The sequence below is a fragment of the Amaranthus tricolor genome, chromosome 1 (genome assembly GCF_026212465.1).
Source record: "Amaranthus tricolor cultivar Red isolate AtriRed21 chromosome 1, ASM2621246v1, whole genome shotgun sequence".
Classification (NCBI taxonomy): domain Eukaryota; kingdom Viridiplantae; phylum Streptophyta; class Magnoliopsida; order Caryophyllales; family Amaranthaceae; genus Amaranthus; species Amaranthus tricolor.
In genome coordinates, this window is record NC_080047.1 from 38,684,946 (window position 1) to 38,706,223 (window position 21,278).

The 21,278-nt window shown below is 32.8% G+C and overlaps 3 protein-coding genes across 3 annotated transcripts; all 3 read left to right on the plus strand.

Annotated features, from left to right (window-relative positions):
• The first annotated feature begins 3,504 nt into the window (after window positions 1–3,504).
• LOC130817576 (histone-lysine N-methyltransferase family member SUVH2-like) lies at window positions 3,505–11,195 on the plus strand. The gene is made up of 2 exons (XM_057683370.1): window positions 3,505–5,963; window positions 10,432–11,195. Exon 1 carries the CDS (start codon window positions 3,911–3,913, stop codon window positions 5,894–5,896), a length of 1,986 nt encoding a protein of 661 aa, XP_057539353.1. The 5' UTR covers window positions 3,505–3,910; the 3' UTR covers window positions 5,897–5,963; window positions 10,432–11,195.
• Window positions 11,196–18,259: 7,064 nt separating this feature from the next.
• Window positions 18,260–19,934, plus strand: LOC130810507 (serine/threonine-protein phosphatase 7 long form homolog). The gene is made up of 2 exons (XM_057676600.1): window positions 18,260–19,732; window positions 19,820–19,934. The coding sequence occupies exons 1-2, from the start codon at window positions 18,831–18,833 to the stop codon at window positions 19,932–19,934; spliced, it is 1,017 nt and encodes a 338-aa protein (XP_057532583.1). The 5' UTR covers window positions 18,260–18,830.
• Window positions 19,935–19,995: 61 nt separating this feature from the next.
• LOC130817585 (serine/threonine-protein phosphatase 7 long form homolog) lies at window positions 19,996–21,129 on the plus strand. Its single transcript, XM_057683381.1, has 2 exons — window positions 19,996–20,402; window positions 20,481–21,129. Exons 1-2 carry the CDS (start codon window positions 20,013–20,015, stop codon window positions 21,000–21,002), a joined length of 912 nt encoding a protein of 303 aa, XP_057539364.1. The 5' UTR covers window positions 19,996–20,012; the 3' UTR covers window positions 21,003–21,129.
• Window positions 21,130–21,278: the final 149 nt, after the last annotated feature.

Genomic DNA, 21,278 nt, shown 5'->3' on the forward strand with positions numbered 1-21,278 from the left:
CCCCTAAGCCAAATACATAGCCTTTTGTTTATCTCTTACTCAATTGTAATACTTCATTTGTAAGAGTGTTTTACTTTGTAATTTTTATTTTGTAATTTTTATTTTCTTTCAAACGTTTGTTAATTCATTGAAATCGTTATCGTTCATCAAAGTACTTCGAAACATATCGATCTTTGCTATCATTTCAATACGGATTTCGCCAATAAAAAATTTGTATAGACTCTTTTCCTCCTAGCCTTCGGGCCTTGGTGAAGAATGATTTGATATAATTGCTATAGCCTACAAGTTATACTAAAAAAATATTCAATTTTTTGTAATTACTATGATCGTTCCGAGAATTTTTTTTTTATATTTAAAATTTAACAGTATTTTGTTTTGGTACAATGACCCAAAAGATTTCAAGATAGGGGGCAAGGGAGCCCCTCTGGGTCTCGATGAAGGTCTATCATTGTGTATAAAACATGTTTTTTTAAAATATCTATTTTTAAATTATAAATTTTGTGTGATAAATTTGAAATAATTTGATTATGAAATATGTTTTAGTAACGTTATATTTATAAATAATTATTTGTTAATTTATTATATTTACGTTATGAATAATATGATATGGTAAATTCTATAATTGTTTCCCAACATCTTAAAAATTTATATTGATTAATTAAACTAGGACCTTCATTAACTACACGAGTATGTTACTTGTATCATAATAATTTAAATATATATTTGAGAAAAATTAATGGTCAATATTAAAATCTTTGACTTTAAGTATTTATGAATTTAAATGGAAAAAAATTTGATAGCATTCACAAGAAATCAAATAATTTTCCTAAAGTACTTAAAAGAGTTTGAATAAATTTCCTTAGACAAAATTTACAATCAAACTTTAGCATTTTTTACCATAAGATATACCTAAATATATTTATAATACAAATAACATTAATTAGATCCCTTAAGAATAAATATTATTTTTAATAGAATTGTTTGCATATTATAGCATTAAAGTATAGGTTTTTTGCGAATTACAATCATCAAAGTACCAATATTTAGTGTTTAGGCCAAATATTGAGTCTGAATTTCTGTCACCAAAGTATTAATGTCTACATTCACCAATTTAGTTTGGAATTTTAGGTTTAGTGGTTAGAATTTTATAATTTGGTATGAATGTTGTAGACATTAATAATTTGGTGGGTTTATTTCAAAGAAAATTATTAAGGTTGTATTTTGTAAAAAGCCAAACTGTAATTCGCAATTTATTCTTTTTAATATTGTAAAATATTTTACCTTATTGTGGTACTTATTTTTATTATAAACATGATATTTTTAATTAACTAAAAACAAAATATTAATAATGTTATCTTATAAATATTAACTATGATATAATGTTTTCTTATGTACAGTAAAAAGTTAAAGATCCTAAATGCATTTGAAAAATAAATAAACATTGAAATCATAAAATATATTAATAGTGAAGGCATAATGTCAAATGACATTATAGGAATAAAATATCCTACATGCAATCTTAAAGGCGTCTTCTTATTAAATTTGTTTTGAATTTACTAAGGTCTGATCTGATCTGATTTGATCTGATTTGACTCAACCTAATCTGATTTGATCGAAATCTTTTTAATCTGATTTGATTTGGTCTGATTAGTTCTGATATGGTCTGGTTTGATTTTGTCTAATCTAATATAGTATGATTTTATTTGATTTCATATAGTTGATGTTATTGTAATATATTTTTTAATGATATTTGTTAATGATTAGTATTAACAATTAAGATGATAATAATAATAATAATAATAATAATAATAATAATAATAATAATAATAATAATAATAATAATAATAATAATAATAATAATAATAATACGTGCTTCGTAAGTCAATGAAAATAAATAACCAATTGAAATATTCAATATTTAAAGGAGAAAATCCTTCATGATAAATTACTTTTGCTTCAAATTTTTTTAAATGTTAAAAAAAAACATACTACTAGTTTAACCATCTTAATAATAATAAATCCTTCATGATAAATTACTTTTGCTTCAAATTTTTTTAAATGTTAAAAAAAAACATACTACTAGTTTAACCATCTTAATAATAATAATAATAATAATAATAATAATAATAATAATAAGTTTCACTGCATCCAGTTCAGTCTTGCGTTTGGTATTGAACATGTTGATATCACATCTCGGTTCATTATTGGTAAGAAATTGTAACTAATAACATCAATAACAACAACAATAATAATGAAATGGTCTTATCTGATTAGTTTGGTATACTTTAGTTTGGTCTGATCTGATTTCGTTTGGCCCTGGTTCATTTGAACCTTTATAATTTGATCTGAAACTTAATGATCAAATCTGAAAAATTCTGATCTGAAATGGTCTAATATGGTCTGATTCTAATTAAAATAAGTAATAAGTCTAAATAATAAACTGAAGAGAACATGCTCTCAGTCATTGCAAGATATTCATTATGTAGAAAAATATTCTATTTTATAAAATATTTACTTTCAATTATATTTCTGTTTATGTAGATTAGTTTAAAATATACATTTGTATAAATTATTGATTTACAAAATATGCTCTAAAAATAGTATGTTCATTAATAATAATAATAATAATAATATTATTATTATTATTATTATTATTATTATTATTATTATTAATGAAAAGACACGAAGTAACTAATTGGATATTTCGATTGCCATGTAATGTATTATTTTTTATATTATATACTAAATCATATCATTGTATTTATATATACAAAATCTTTAAAATTATTTAATTAGTAAAAATAAGTAACTATGAAGATATGCTATAGTTAATTACTGCAATTCATATTATCATACAATTTAATAAAAATATTAGAAAATTTCTCGTATCATCATCATGAACGCCTCCTAAATAGAAGGATTTTATTGGTTGATGTTGGTTATTTGACATATAAAATTAAGCAATTTTGTCATTTTTAGCACTCTAAAAAATTAATTGAATTGAGTAATTTATCATCATACAAACAAATTTTTTTATAAAATGATGGAGTATAATTAAATCAAATATATTTTCAAGTATATTTTCAATCTATGTGTCACGAGTATCTTTCTAGTATCAATTCACAAATTTTCATATATTTTCAAATTGTTGTCACTTTTGTTAATTCTCATTCACACAAATTTTTTGTGTCAGTAACATCCACACAATCATATATTTTTTTATTTTATCATCGCACAATTACTTCCTTAATTTAACAGCTATTATAAATGTAGCAATTTCAATACAATTGGGTAATTTTCCCATTAATCAAATTATTCTTAAACTTTAAAATATTTTATTTTTTAAATTATCAAATAGATCTATAAAATATAACTCGAAGTATAAATAGAGTGGTAAGGTAAAATAAAAATATAGTACCTTGATGCAATACCTTTTTGATACATCATTATTGACATTGTTGCATCACCTTACCTCCCCTAAATTTTCATTACTCAATTTCCCCAATTCAATTTCAATTTGATTTTCACTTCTATTTTCATTCCCTCCCTTTGCCATTAGTTTACCCCTCTTTTTTTCATTACATGGCCTAGAAAGTAACATTTCTCCCTCCTTTGGTTCCTCTTTTGGGTTTTCATTTCTACTCCAAAATCAAAAATCAAAAATCAAAAATCAAAAATCAAAAATCAAAATCAAAATCAAATCAAAATATCCCTCTTTCACTTTGCTACCTAAACCTAAACCCTAACCACCATAACCACCTGCTTGTTCTCTATTCAGACACACTCATCAGTCATCACCTCCAAACATGGTCTGACTTTCTTCAATCTCCATTATCACCACCATTTTTACCCAATAATTTGAAAGCCCACTTTCCATTTTGGTTTTGCTTCGAAACCCACTTTCCAGAAAATGGGTTCACTTGTTCCATTTCAAGATCTCAATCTTCTGCCTGAACCTCGACCTACATCTTCTTCTCTTCCTTCCACCAATTTTCGTCGCCCTAAGCTCGAAATTCGGGTCAAATCTGAACCAATTGACGAACCCATTTCAGAAGTTCAAACCCCCGGTTTAATTCCGAGCTCCCCACCTCCTAATGACCCGAATCTACTTGCTCTCGAACCTTCTTCTACTTCCAATGATGAGTCCAATGTTTTGTCTGAATTTTACCGTCTTTCGGAAATGTTTCGTTCCGCATTTGGCCAGCAAATGCAGGAGCAGCAAGCGCAGCAGCAGCAAACTTTGGACTCGAATTCGGGGGCAATTGTTCCTGTCCCAGATGGGGAAACCCAGGTTTCTGCATTAGCTGTTGCTTCTCCTACGATTCGTCGTCAAAAGCGGTCGAACGAGCTTGTTCGTGTTACTAATCTCAGTGGGGAAGATCAGAATTACTTTAGAGATATAGTGAGGCGAACCCGGATGCTGTATGATGCGTTGAGGATCTTTGCGGTTGCTGAAGAGGAGAAGAGGAACGGTCCTGGTGGTGGAAGACGAGCTCGAGGTGATTTACGAGCTTCTACATTAATGAGGGACCGTGGGCTGTGGCTTAATATGGATAAACGGGTTGTTGGGTCAATTCCTGGAGTGTATGTTGGTGATTTGTTCTATTTTAGAATGGAGCTTTGTGTACTTGGAATACATGGGCAAGTTCAAGCTGGAATTGATTACTTACCTTCAAGCATGAGTTCGAATGGCGAACCAATTGCGACGAGTATTATTGTTTCAGGTGGTTATGAAGATGATGAAGATGCTGGAGATGTGTTAATTTATACAGGGCATGGTGGGCTTGATAAGCTTCACAGGATGTGCAATCACCAAAGACTTGAAGGAGGTAATTTAGCTTTGGAAAGAAGTATGCATTATGGTATTGAAATTAGAGTGATTAGAGGTATTAAATATGAAGGTAGCCTAACTACTAAGATATATGTTTATGATGGTTTATATAAAATTGTGCAATGTTGGTTTGATGTGGGAAGATCTGGTTTTGGTGTTTATAAGTTTAAACTAGTTAGAACTGAGGGTCAACCTGAAATGGGTAGTGCCCTTTTGAGATTTGCTCATAGTTTAAGGACTAATCCGATGCAGGTTAGACCAGCAGGTAATCTTACTTTCGACCTTTCTTTAAGAAAGGAGAATGTGCCCATTTATGTTTTCAATGACATTGACTCTGATCAGGAACCATTGTACTTTGATTATCTTCCAAAGACGATATTCCCTCCCTTCGTATACGCAGGGGGAAACATGGGGTGTAATTGTGTCACTAGTTGTCGCGATGGGTGTTTGTGCTGGATGAAGAATGGAGGAGAGATTGCTTATGATTATAATGGGCTTTTGTTGAGAGGGAAACCTTTAATATTTGAATGTGGCAGCCATTGCAGTTGCCCTCCTAATTGTCGGAATCGTGTGAGTCAGTTGGGGATGAAAAGTAAGTTGGAAGTATTTAGGTCCAGGGATACGGGTTGGGCAGTTCGTACATTAGAATTGATACACTCTGGTGCTTTTATTTGTGAATATGCTGGAGTTGTTCTTACAAGGGAGCAGGCTCAAGTTTTTACCATGAATGGAGACAGCCTTATATATCCTGGCCGGTTCACAGATAGATGGGCTGAATGGGGAGATTTATCCCAGATATATCCCGAGTATGTGAGGCCGACTTACCCCTCCATTCCGCCATTGGATTATGCCATGGATGTTTCCAGGATGAGAAATGTTGCTTGTTATATAAGTCATAGCTTGAGTCCCAATGTTATGGTGCAATTCGTCCTCTATGATCATAACAATATTTTGTTTCCTCATCTTATGTTATTCGCGATGGAGAATATCCCACCGATGCGAGAACTTAGCCTTGATTATGGGGTTGCTGATGAAGTCACTGGAAAGCTCTCTATCTGCAACTAGATAATTTTCTGCCAACTGCCATATCTTTGGATGTGGTGAAGTGAATTGCGTCATCTGATGCATTAAGGTACTTTTTTGTTCTGGTTTTGTTATTTGATTTCCGTTGGAGATTATTACAGTTTTAAGTTGCTTTCATGCACCGTTTGTTGCATTGGAGGTGTTTCTGTTTACCACAGCTTAAATCCTGTACTTTAGGCGATGTGTGTTTTATTGAGGCGTAGCTTGATCATCTTATTTAGTTAATTTGATATACCAGAATTTCCCTTTGTTTACTTGTGGGGATAAGTAATCTTTTGAGGTGTAGTTTTCTCATACCTGATGGAATATGTGCAAAATTTAGAACTTAATATTAAGTGTAATGGATTTTGATTTCATGGAACTCGAGGAATCCTGTGTATCTTCCTAGTACTCCTGATTTATTTGAACATTCATTAAATTGATTTAATTTATGAATTGTTTTTTTTTTACTTGCTGCTGTCTAATCTTATGGTTTGTCTGATTTCGTTCCGCTCCCAACCACTATATAAATTGTTTGGATTATGAATTTCTGATAGTTCAATATTAATGTTTCAAGAAGTCATTTGCTCTTTTTCAGTACTATGCTACCTCCCTTCCGAAGATATGTTCCATCTTTTTATTTATTTAAGTCTTATTTTTATCAAACACGAACATATTTTTGGGATAAAGGGAGTATTTGCGTTTTATACATTTCTTGCTTAGTGATCTCATTTTGAAATAATCAATGCTTTAGATTGCACAATTTTAGTGGTTTTGGAAGCCTACTACTGCTCGTCAATTCATGCTTGATCTTTATTTGTTAATTTTTGTTTTTTCACTCCATCTTTCCCCTCTTGTTGTTACATTTAAGAAAGCTACTTTGTTGGGATTGAGAATCTTTCGATGTACTTCACTTCTGAGTTTATGATCAATGGTTATTAACTTGCATAATTCCATCCATGTGCGGCCCACGATCAAGTTTCTTGTCTCATTGGACAATCCTTTTTAGGTCTATTATATCTCCTTTTAGCATCGTTTGCCACAATGTTGGGCCTTGAATCATTGAATGGGCTTTTTTATTTATTCGTTGCACTCATGTCTTGCCTTAAATAACTTCCCGATGAGATGCAAACATCATTGTCTGGGTCATGTGTTTAATTCTCCAAGTAATCAAAACTTTTAATGGTTGATGCAATAGTTTTAAATTGTCAACTAGACATATGCTCTGCAGGATAATTAGAGACTAACCTCTAATATTTTCTAACATTTATTACTCCTTATCCATCTTTGCCACTAAATTGGTGTTCAGAATGATTTTAATAAAGCATACACTCAATGCAGATGATGGGGTTGAGCACAATAAGATGAATAGTTTGGATACTTGGATTTGCATCATCTTCTTTTTCGTTTGACATCTGAATAGTTTCGTTTTCCATAGTTAAGCTAGAAGCTTATGATGGTCATTCAACAGCTATGCTACAAGTAGTACGTTGTGTTGTTATACTTCCTATGTAGACCTTTGCATCTTTTGACTTAAAGATACACTTTATTACAATTGAAGCTGATCCACGTTTAATTAGCATGTTATAACTTATAAGATTCCTAGATCTTTACTAAAGCACAAATTTTGAAAGTTTTATATGGTTGGACGGCCCTAGGATTTAAGCATATTCTGGATAAGTTGATAACACAATTGTATATGCTTCTCTTTACTGAATATTTGGATGCGTTTTTTAAATCATGTAATGAAGAATGTATTTGTATTTTTTGACATTATTGGCTATTGCTTTTTATCATAGTTGCTAATATATACTCACAAATGAATTCTTATACAATAGTAATTCATAGAATTGCTATCTTCATTTTGATTGTATGATCCAATAACTTGTCATTGACATCAACTATTAGAACAACATAATTTTTATGCTACTACCTTTACAATCATAAACTAATGTTGAGTGAGCATTTTGTATAGTATCAAGTATGATAAATTTTGGAAGTTTCACACTGAAGGATTTGTTCAATCAAAATTTGTGACTCTTGTCTCTTCAAACACAAAATTTTCAATGGAATCAGAGTAACTTCTAATGATCGAAATAAAGTTATTGCATATAACGAAGTAATAATAAATTATAATAAATACAGACCTGTCCTAGTTAGTCAAACCTTTTTAATCGGAATTGGTTCAAATCAGTATGATTGGTTCATCCAGGAAAATCGATTGAAGACATAATGGTCATTATCCTCTTTGAAAATAGCATCTTTGAACTAAACAAATTGCTGTATAAAGTCAATTGTGGCACGGATTTGATCATATCTCTTAATAGCTGACCTTCTAAGAAAAAATTATTATGTAAATTAATGAGTGCCGTATGTCAAATGTAGCCTCTATTGTTCAAATTCGGATCAACATCTCTTGGGTTTTATTAATCTCTGATCATAAATCTGAGATACTTGCCTAAGTCATGAGTTTAAGTGATTATCTTTTTGTGTAGAATTTGTTTCTGGAGCGTAGAGGGTGTTTTTATTTTGTCAAGGATTGCTTGGGGAAACTTGTCTATCTAGATCATCAGCTATTTGAAAATACAGAAAGCATGTGGAAAGAGAGTTTGAGATTAAAAAAAAGGAAGCAAGGGCAATGATAATATGAGATTGAAGTAATAGAAGCAAGAGGAATAAGATAATGAGGTTAACTTAGAGGAGTGACGAGCTGGAGTGATGATGGTGCAAATGAAACGCGGGAAAGGTTGATGGAGTTAATGATGGAACTTGCTTGACAGGTTGTGGGAGTTATGAGAGTGATTAAAATGGGTTTACGGAGGGAAGGGAGACAAAAAATGTAGTGAGACCAGGCAACATTGTAGTGGAAAGCTGGAAATTTAGTTTTAAATAACTGATATGGATGTTACATATTAATTTATTACAAATATCTTGTCAAAGCTTTGTCAAAGAAATGTGGATTTAGATTGAGTAAATCTTACTTTGACCATATAGTAAGCGGAAGTGATTGCTTCGCATTGCTATCTAGCAAAGGACCCTCATTATTTCCCATTCATATCCAAATGTAAGTCTGACGTGATACTCTTATCTAGACCAAATAAGATGCACCACTAATTATATGAGATATTAGTATATTATAATGGGAAAGCACCAATTCTATAGCTGCTTCGCAATATAGAGGAAGGAGAGGACACTTAACTAAGCTGTTTTTGTTCCCATTGAAACTATGGATTATGCGGAAAACCTTTAATGCCAATTCACATGGTAGAAACTATGACTCAAATCTCACGTATTTCTTGGCCGAAGAGTTTCTTTCCTTAATTTTCCCTGTCGATCATCCAAAATTTTCAAATTTTAAGGTCACATGTGCATAGAAGTGTTTATGCGGGTGATGGGTCGGGTGTTGGTTATAATGTTTTACGTCGGGTAGTTTTTTAGTTTTGTGTGCGGTTAATCAACACGTTAAATTGGTTTGAATTGATGTAAATGTCATTTTGGAGTTGAGTCCGGTCATGTTGGAATATGTAACGGGACAGAGCTGCTGGTTGGCTGTTTATGGCAAGTGCTCTTCCTAAACCCTTCTGATCTATAGCTTCAATAGTTAACATATTAAGAGGCTAGTAGCTTTACAACTTTTGCCTGTCATTGGAATTGTTTTATTGTGGTTTCTTTATATGCTTAATGATTCATATTTGAAATTTGTACATTATGTGCAATCTCACAAAAATTTCATCGAACATTAATTCCCTGAGGCATAATTTATTTGTATCAAATGCTTACTATAAATTCTTTCGTTTTTGAGAAATTACTTTACCAAATGTGCATTTGAGGGTTTTAGTGCTCCAATTAAAGTTTTCTTTCTATTTTTTGTTCAAGATGCACGGTTATATCGTTTCTTTTCAGTTTTAGCATTTGTTGTGCTTTATGATTATCGCTTGGAAATTTCTGTAGATTTTATGCCTATTCTGGATGCATGATCTCAAATCTCAATCGTCTTTTATGTGTGTATATATTTAGTCTTCATAATGGAACTTACACGATAGTCAGTGATCAAATTTGTAATACTATGCCTTATCTTGTTCTCACTTGTTCATTACTCAGCTTTATGTTTGAAGTTTCGGAAAACCGGTTAGCATTATTTATACTGCCAGGAATTTATTGGCAATGACAACTCAAGCCTTTTGTTTCTTTGAGTCACTTTTTCTTTAATAGAGATGTTGTTCTAGTCTTGTCCTAAATATGGAGTTTAAGCTTGTTGTTTACTTTGGTTTCTTGGAATCCTTTCTTGGTGAACAAGCTTTGTCTAGACGGGATTTATTTCTACGTGGACAACCATTGAAACTGATATATTGGTTTATATAGCCAATCCCAATCTTTTGGAATTAAAGCTCCAGCAATGTTGTTGTTGAGTCATGCTCAAGGTGCATGTTTGCTGTGATGCATGTCTATCATATTGCTCAAAATTTCTATGTATCCTTGTCATTAATTTATTGTTTAGCAACAAATGAAAGGCTAATATTTCGATCCTTGAAATGCAGATCTACTTGGGTAATTTGGGCATTCCTATTGTGCGATTTTGTTAAAACTTTTTTGGCAATCACCTTCCGCGGTAGATGGAAGATTTCGACCTGCCATGGGCTCATCTTGATGGTCAAGGTTCTGTAGACAATTGATTCATCAACGAATTTCAGTGTCTTGGTGTTACTAAGCCAAAACAAGCTCCGGAAAATTTTCAGACCCCACAAAAATGGAGCTTTAATGCTTGAGGAGCTAAAATCATGGAGCCAAAACCGCATATATAGTTTTCGAGGTAGTCATACTTAAACCACCTTTTTAACATCTCATTCGAAGCCATGTATAAATATGTTAGGACGATATGAAGGATTCGTAGTTTCGTGTATATATGACGATGAAATGCATAACGGCATGTACAGTTTGTAATATATATTTATGCATGGAGGATTAGAGGTTGGGTGGTTAGGTGGTTGGATCATGGATGTATAATGTATTCCTCCTCATCATGAAGTAGAAGGTGCTCCATTTTGTCATCCATTAGATGTTATAATTTGTTGGTTCTTTTGCTGGAAATTTTACAGCTCCAGATTTTATGTTGTTTTTGAGATTTAGAGCATTCAAATGGTGGTTCTGAGCTGTTGTCGTATCGTATGCCTAGAAGACGAGACTATCTTGAGTTGTGTGTTGTTGTAATGCTTACATACATGAGCTTAGAAATGTAGCAAAATGAATAAGACGGATGGTGTTACTATTCTAAATGATTAGAGTTGAGTTGAGCTTGGACAAACTTGACCCGCCTTGCCTCACCTCGTTGAATTTAGATATGTATGGTGATATATGCATTTGTTTTATTGATCTTTTTGTTTCTTTGAGTTTGCACTATATAACATAAATCATTGAGTTATATGATGCAAATTCAAAGAGACAGATTAGTATTTTTAAAACGTAGTTATTTTCTAATCAAATGAAAGAAAGAAATGAGAAATGAGAAGGGTAAGAAATATTTGGTATGTATTTCACTACGTTTACTCTCCTAAAATTTACGAAATGTTTAAAAAAATTTTATAAATAAGAGTATAATTCATATTCAGCAAACAGTAACAAAAATAACCTTATTGTGTCTTCAATTCCGCAGTAGTCATATACTTATTAATTATAAGTATAGTGGTTAGGCTTATAACATCTCGAGAGTTTGTCTCTATTAGAGATGATAATTTTAAAAGCCGCCTAATAAATTTTAGAATATATTATGTAAAGTAGGTGTTTATAGAATGTGAAGTGGTGTTTATGTGATGTGTAGAGTGTAGTAGGTGTTTTAAGATTAGTGAAGTAGGTGACTATAATATATGGTATGTATGATAAATATCTATTTTATTTACCATAATCACCTACTTCACATATCTTAAATACCTATTTTACATAGCATTAACACATACTTCATACAATAAATTGTTATAGTAGTTTTAGTAGATATTTATGGTATTTATTAGGGGTGTTCAAAACCGGATACCGGGTCGACCCGGTTCCGAAAAACTGGGTACCCGGTTTTCCGGATATTTAAAATTCTGTTTCGGATCCGACCCGGTTTAAACCGGGTCGGAAATCGGATACCCGGTTTTGTAATTATTTTTAAAAAAAAATTTTTTCCTGATTTCTTTTAACATTTTTTTAATATATAATTCAAATAATATTAAAATACTTAACTTGATTAGTCATAAACTATTAAAATACAACCATTAGTTAATTGAAAACAACCATAATTCCATAAACTAAAAGCAAGCGATTAAAATTTTTAAGTTGAAACTTCAAGCTCCATTAATCATCTTCAATGACGTCAAGAGTTTCATCGATTATGACCTTCGGATGCTCCAAAGTTAATGCATTACCTAAACCAAGAGCACGAACAGTCGAACAATATAAGGTTTAAGGAAAAATATTTTTACTCTTAAATATTAAATAATCAATTGAAAAATAATTAAAAATTTATGCTAACCTTCCTCCATCTCTTCAAGTGCAAGCAAACTCTCCTCTATTGCTAAAGGAGTTCTAGAAATTCGAAGCCAATTTTGTACGCAAATAAGGGCTTCGGCCATCTTTGGAGTCAATGATGTTCGAAAATCATCAAGAATACGACCACCAGTACTGAAAGCCGATTCAGAAGTAACGGTAGAAATAGGTATAGCAAGCACATCTTTAGCCATCTTTTGAAGAATGGGATACCTTTTTGTTTGATCTTTCTACCATAGTAAAATATCAAAGTTAGAATCATGAGGTTCACATGCATCTTCTAAATACCTATCCAACTCACTTTTATTTAGATTGGTTAATGAACAACCTGTCTCCATTTGATATCTTGAATTCATTAGTTCAATAAGGTCCACCTTCCCCACTCCTTGAGTCCCACTTTGAGTAAAAATGCTAGAGGTTGAAGAGGTGGAAGTGGAGGAGGTAGCTCCACTTGTCTTTGGTGGAGGCATAAAATAAGAATAAGAATCAAACAAGTTTTGAAAAACCATTTTAATCTTTAGTGACAAGAGAGTAGCTTTTGTGGCATCATATGAAGCACGCACAATCCAATCAACATAATTCCACTTATGCCTAGGGTCAAGGAGAACAGCTACAAACACTAAAATATTGATGTTATCGATGTTTCCATAATATTTATCATATTTTGCCATCATATTGGTAGCCATTTTCCTCATATCCTCATCATCGACACTCATGTTGTTGGCAAGCAATAATCTAGTCCCAAAAATCTCATGTGCATAAGAGTTGCAAGTTACATAACGAGAAGCAGAAAATCTCAAAGTTGCATCATAAAAAACACTCAAAAAAGGTAAGAAAGTAGACACTTTCTTCCAATCCTCTTCAGTAGGAGCACCACCAAACTTCCTAAGTAACTTAACTAAAGCAGAATCTTTCATGCATAAAGAAGCAAATGACTTTTTAAATTTGATAGCAGATTCAAGCATTAGGTAAGTTGAATTCCATCTAGTTTCAATATCCAAAACAACAAGGCTTTTGTTCTCCTCTTTCTCCTCTTTTATGCATTCTTTAAACTTGTTAATCCTAGCAGGAGAAGACCTTACATACTTCACAAGAACACGAACTTTCATAACAGACAAATTAACTTCATTCAAACCATCTTTCACAATCAAATTCAAAATATGTGACGCACATCTCATATGTAGGTATTGACCCTCCAACAAACCAGTATCCCAAATGTTAAGTCTTTTCTTAAGGTAATTGGCCACTATGTCATTTGAACTTGCATTGTCTACGGTCAATGTCATGATATTTTTCAAACCCCAATCAATCAAGCATTTTTCAACGGCTCTGCCAATGAGTATTCCCTTGTGACCAGCAATAGAACAAAAGTTTATGATTTTCTTTTGCAAATTCCAGTTATCATCAATAAAATGTAAAGTCAAACACATATAACTTAAGTTTTGCCCTGATGTCCAAGTGTCTGTTGTTAGACAAATTCGAGACTTAAAGTTTTGAAAAAACAATTTCAACTCATTTCTTTTTTCAATGAAAAGACTATAACAATCTCTAGTGGCAGTGTTACGAGAAGGAATCTTAAATAAAGGATTCAAAGCCCTACAATACTCATGAAATCCTTCACGTTCAACAAAAGTAAAATGCAATTCATCCACAATAAGCATTGTAGCAAGTTTTTTCCTACACAAATCATAATCAAATTCCCACAATTTCGAACACCAACACTATCAACACTACCATCCTCATTGACTCTTCTAGCAATATCAAATTCAATTTTCTTTTGCTTCATATCCAAATTTAAAGGATATTTTTTGCATCTTTTAATATGATTAGCCAAAGGAGTTGTTCCATTTTTGCTAGGTCAACTAATAGAAGTTTTGCAATACTTACAATGAGCAATTGTTGAATCCAATTCATCAACTGTGTAATGATCCCACCATTTTGACTTATTACTCCTCGTATCAGTAGTTGCACGAGGTTGTTTTTGTTTGTTTTTTAATTGGTGATCTTGTATCTTCATCCTCATCGAACAAGCGATCAACACTCTCTTCAAATTGAGTTCCTTCATTCGGTAGTGAATTTCCATTATCATCAAAAGACGACCCCATGTTCTATACAAGTTACCAATTCATAATCAGTTCATCGCTAGTTGTACAATATTACAATCAATTCACAATCAGTTCATCATCAATTCATCCAAGACCTTTCAGCTAAGATAATCAGTAATCACAACTCACAACTTACATGAATCAATTTCAATCAGTTCATTCATCAGTTCATCACAATTCAGTGATTGACAATCAATTATTTTCTCCAAATGTAAAGCAAAAACCAAAGGATTTGTAGAAGTAAACAATTCACAATCGGTTCATCATTTGTTGTACGCAATCAATTCACAATCAGTTTATCATCAGTACATCCAAGACCTATCAGCTAACATAATCAGTAATCACAACTTACATGAATCAATTTCAATCAGTTCATTCATCAGTTCATCACAATTCAATGATTGACAATCAATTATTTTCTCCAAATGTAAAGCAAAAAACAAAGGATTTGTAGAAGTAAACAATTCACAATCGGTTCATCATTAGTTGTACAATCAATTCACAATCAACAGTTCATCAAATTAAATGGATATCGAAAATCAGAATATCACAACAAAAATCAGAATATCAGAATAAATATCAGAATTTTGAACAAATGATAAAGAACTACTGAAAATCTAGATGGTGGAACCGGTGAGTAAGAATCCATGTAGATCTTCAATTCACTACCGAAAATGGCAGAATAAATATGTGACAAAATCGAAAATGGTAAAAAAAAAAATTAAATAAGTACTAAAGAGTGAAGATGTTCTGTGACAAAATCAAAAATGCGAAAATGGTGATGAACTAAGATAACGAAATCGAAAATGGCAAAAAAAAAATTAAATAGGTACTGAAGAAGAAGAAGAAGAACTGAAGAAGAAGATGGCAAAAAAATTGAAACAAACTTACCCAATTAAAGATGACGACGTGAATGGTGAAGGAGGAAGAAGGCAAGCAGCAGCCAACAAGCGGCAAGAATGAAGGAGGAAGAAGAAGGAATATCGAATACTGGAAGACTAGAATAGGCGGATGATGAAGGAGGAAGAAGGCAAGCAGCAGCCAGCAAACAGCAAGAATGAAGGAGGAAGAAGAAGGAAGACCGAATGGCGAATACTGAAAGACTGGAAATGGAATAGGCGGCCCAAGGTAGAAGGAATCTGATAGATTAAGTCATTTTGGGTTTTCAATTTCATTTTTGACATTTAAAAAAAAAATAAAAAATTACTCACACTGGATACCGGGTACTCGGTTTTCCAAAATTCGCGATCCGTATCCGACCCGAATACCCGGTTTTTAAACCGGGTACCCGACCCGAAATATCCGAATTTGGAAAACCGGGTAATTTACCTGGTTTTAAAAATCGGAAAGCGGGTTTTTCGAATCGGGTTTTCAAAACCGGATATTTTTGAACACCCCTAGTATTTATAGAACATGTTTATTGTAGGTAAAATAAGTATTTATGTTATGTGAATTGTGAAATAATTGTTTACGGTATGTGAACTTTAAAATAAATATTTATAATATGTGAACTGCGAAGTAGATGTTTATGGTATATCAACTTTGATATATATGTCTAGGGTATTAAAGAGTTATTGTATTTTTTAATTTATTTTTATTTTAAATCAGCTTAAAAAAAATAGACTCTCAAATAGATATATTTTCAGCCATCTATGTTAAATTTATTGATGCATACTTGACATTTATTGGCAACATTTTCATGAACATGTTCTTTAATAGTGAAGAAGGATTTATTATCTCACAAGAACTTTGACTTTTCTTGTTAACATTTCCCGAACAACTTCTCATTTTCCATAGCCCTTTTATTGAAAGTGCATATTTTATATTGGAAATTATTAATAATAGCACTAACTTTTACTCCATTCCTATTCTAATCAAAATTATGTGTTGCAAATTAGTAGACACCTTATTTTATATTAATTATCTCTAATTAAATTATATTTGATTAAAAATTATATAAAAAATAATACTATTAGTTAGATATATTCATATCATACTAATTAATCTCATTCATTTTCTTACTAATTAGTTTTAGAATGATAAACTGTCTCTAATAGAAACAGTACTTTATTCTCGAGAGCCCAAGTTTTTATGACTTAAAAAAGTGAGTGTTTTAATGTTTAAAATATCAATCATTTTAGCATTTAAAATAACGTGTTAAATATTAAACAACTAAAAGTAAATATTTAAAAAACGAAAGAATATATTTTGATTAATTTAGTTGAATTATTCAATTAAATTTAAGAATATCTTACGATGAGACCATCTTAGATGAAAATTTGTAAATACATCATTATTAATTAGAGATATCATATAATATATATGATGCATATATGAAAAGTTTACAATTAGTAATGCACCCCATTTTATTTATCAATTTATTATGTATGGTTATCATAACTAAATATGACAGCATATATGAAAATTAGAAATATCATATAAATATTATTTCACTGTAAACTACTTCTATAAATTTTGGCCAACCTTTTTTTTTTTTATAAGTATCCATTAAACTATCCTTAAAAAAAATGCTATAGCTTATTATACATTAATACTTATTCAAATTAATTGATAAATATCATTGTAATTTGTAACTACACACTAGTTCAAAAATGACTTTAAATAACACAAATGGTAATACTTTTTAATATTTGATTTTTTAAAAATATTAGGTAACACTTTTATAATACTTTATCTTTAAGTAACGCAATCATGCAACACTTTTTGATAAATAACACTACTATGTAACACTTTTAAATTTAATAACACTAACATGTAACACTTTTAGAATTGATAACACTAATATGTAACACTTTAAAAAATAGTAACACTAATACATAACACCTAAAAAATGGATAACACTAATATGTAACACTTTAAAATTTGGTAAAGTTATTGTGTAACACTAAAAGAACTTATAACACTTTTAAATTTGCATTTTTATACTAGTAATACAGTTGTAACACTTTTCTACTTAAATTTTGTTTTTGTTTTATTAATCTAAAATTAAAATTACAAAATAGTATTAGTTAGTTGTGATTTAAGTTTCTTTAATATATAAAACTATCATATCTAATTACTTTTTTAAAATTTACACCAATATAATAAAAAAAAGGAATAAATAATTTTAAAAGAATTTAGTTTGAATATATTATGGTAATTAGAAAGAAGAGGGAAAAATAATAAAATCTAAATATTTAAAATCATCAGTCCGTCTTGTATAAAACCGTCTTACAATGAGACAACCTTAAAACAATTTCTAATCCCTAAATTTTTTTTAGATATTGAAAAGTGCTTAAAAAAAAGGAAAAGAAAGAATCATTTCCCTAAATAATGCAATTGTACAAAGTATTTTCCATTTTGCTTGAAATGGAAAACTAATTCCCACATTACCGTCCACGTAGGATAGCTTTGAGAAATTTTTTTTTTTTTTTTAAATATAACCGCTACATGAAGTAGCGGTTTTATTCATGCATCTGGAGTAAAACGCCATCTGAGATGGCAGTTTTGTAGTGGAATTTTTTTTAAAAAAAAAAATATATATATATGTTAAGTAAACCGCCACTTGAAGTGGCGGTTTGGTAGCAGTACAAAGCAGCCACAGTGTCGTGAGTTTTCATTCATTCCATTCCATTCTTAGTTGTTGCCGGTTTTGCTAAAAAAAAAAAAATTCTTCACTCTCATTTACTTCAAATTTACAATTCTTCTCATTCAACTAAGCTAATCAACTACATTCCCATCTTCTCCTTGTGTACTAGTTCATTTTCATCCTCATTTAAGGTATGAATAAAACCCTAATTTTTGTTCAATATGCAAATTGTTTTTTTTGTTCATTATTGTTTGAATTGAAGTTATAAAAACGTTAATTGTTTGTTACATTCTATTGTTTTCATGATTTAAGCTTACGTTTTACACATTTGTAGTTGAATTTTAGGATTTGTTTTGTATGCATATAAAGTGTTTGATGAAATGCTTCAATGAAAGTTTATTACTTTGTAGGGTTAGTTTAATGGTTTTTGTATATATTCATGGTATTTTTAGCTTTTATATTTGAAATGAACCTTATAATAAGTGTTCTAATACCTTAGTATCACAAATTCTTGTATTCAAATTTACACTTCCCGTTATAGTGTATTGGGGTGAGGAAGTCATGATATTGGTTGCAAATTGGTGGAGATATCACATGAAAGATCATTATCCCATTGAAAAACATGTTGAATTGGTTGCAAATTTGGATAATGCGAGGGAAGTCATGATATTTTTATGATTTTTATAACACTTATGGCGATGAAAAACACGTAACAGCGATCATGGCGATGCCGGGCCCAGTTGATCCATCAGTGCTTACGCTTCAGGCGACACACAGGAGCGTAGCTGCGTGGGAGGGCTCCACTGCCCAATTGGTTACTCGTCAGCACTACCAGGCGAGTACGTTACGGTGGGAGGTGGATGACAGGGTATTAGACGTAGTCGAGCTAGCTGGTTTTAGATACATTCACCGGTTGTTGGGCGGGGGCTTAGAGCTCGATCGAGCTCTTATCACTGCATTGGTGGAGAGGTGGAGGCCGGAGATACATACCTTTCACCTCACAGTTGGCGAGGCAACGATCACGTTGCAAGATGTGGCAGTTATCATGGGACTGCCGGTTGAAGGACAAGCAGTCATTGGTCATGGGGAGGGAAATTGGCCAGCATTAGTACATGAGCTGCTAGGGGTTTGGCCGAAAAACCCTCAAGACCCCTCACAGCCGAAGATCATCGTTGGATCGTCATTGAAGCTGACTTGGCTTCGACAGCATTTTAGCGCGCTTGAGGATGATGCAGATGATGTGACGGTTGACAGACATGCCCGAGCTTACATTTTGTACCTGTTTGGATGCATCTTGTTTCCGGACAAGAGCGGCGACTCGGTACAGTTGATCTATCTCCCTCTACTGGGAGACTTGGAGCGCGTAGATGAGTACAGTTGGGGAAGTGCTACCCTAGCGTATCTGTATCGTAACTTATGTCGAGCATCTCGTAAGGGTGCCAAGGACATGGGTGGATGCTTGATGTTGTTACAGATATGGTCATGGGAGCACATTCATATAGGGAGGCCCATTATTCGGACGGTTCGACCGGATGGGCAACATGATCAGGAAGATGACGCGGATGATTTTGAACCGATATTAGGGTCACAGCATCGGCGCGGGATGGATCCTTTGGCAGTAAGGTAGCAACACTCAATGATCGTGTCAAATTCATAATTTCACTATTTTATGATAGATGAAAATGTTAATCAATGTTTATTTGTTTACAGCTGGCTTCGCGTATATCTTTCGAGATCCCACTCCCCACATACTCTCGTCTACTACAGGGACGCACTAGATCGACAACGAGACGAGCAGGTTAGTAACATTTACTATTTGTATTAGTTATGAATAAATTGTATACATTACTAAGCATATTGATTTCTATTACAGATGACATGACAGCCTTACACAGCGGCTAAGATGGAAGCTCTACCGCACATATGTACATCGGGCCACGAGATTTGGAGATCGCGTTGTCCTCTTATTTGCTTTGACATCGTCGAGCTACATCTCCCGGATCGTGTCATGCGTCAATTCGGTTTGGAGCAGGTAATTCCGCAAGCCTGTGACACCCAACGTCAACTACATGCGATCGATCGGAGGACTGGGGACAAGAACTACCTCGTACGACATAGATCGCATGTAGATGCGTGGAACGACCGAGCATCTACATTGGTTGGAGGAGATAACTTCACAGGTCATAGCTCTGCTATGTACATGAGTTGGTACAGGCGCATCTCCATATTACGCCTAACGAACACCGCATTTGCGCAGCCAGGATCACATTACCATCCGACATCTACGTTACTGGTACGTTTTCTTTCAACACTCATAACAAATAGTAATAGTTTTAAGTAACTGTTTTAACAATATAATGATAACAAACAGGCTGAGCGCATCCGATCGGTGTTGATACAATGTAATGACACGATTCAAGGGGCCGCTACATCGCCAGTTGACGTGGGCTATCGGCTATGTTCTCAGACCTTAGGCTCCATTAATGCGTCGTTGACCGATGCATTGAGTCAAGCGGGTTATGAGTACCTCATACCGACTCCACCCGTCATTGGCGACGTAGATGACACATTCCACACTCCTTCTCCAAGGAGTTCAGCCCATCGAGGTAGCTCTTCCGGAGGATCCAGTTCTCGGTCCACAAGAGGCCGCCAGCGTTCATCTACTCAGGGTCGGTCTTCCAGATCGCCATCGACATCCGCTACTATGTCGCCGTTCGTTCCCCCGTCTTCCATCAACACTCCTCCGCCACATCCATCGCCTCCGCAAAGGATTATCACATATCAGCGTGCTAGTCAACGACGAGCTCCTACTCTTAATGTCATTGCGGAGGTTGACGAGTTCACACCATCATCATCCACCGGTGCGCAAAACAAAAGGGGCCGGGGGTTGTAGTTTAACAAACTTTGTATATTGTTATATTATTTTAACTTCTTGTATATTCTTGTATGATTTTAACTTTGTATGTTCATGATTGTAATATATCTTCGCATTATTTTCATAATTAATTTTTTCAAATCAAGCTGGTTCGTAATTGATTAATATGGAATAGATGATATTGAACTAGTTTAATGCAGGTTACGTTCACTATTTAGGGGAAATGAAAGAAAAAAAAAATTGTTGCAGGCCACCAGCAAACCGCCACATGAAGTGGCGGTTTACCAGGGATCA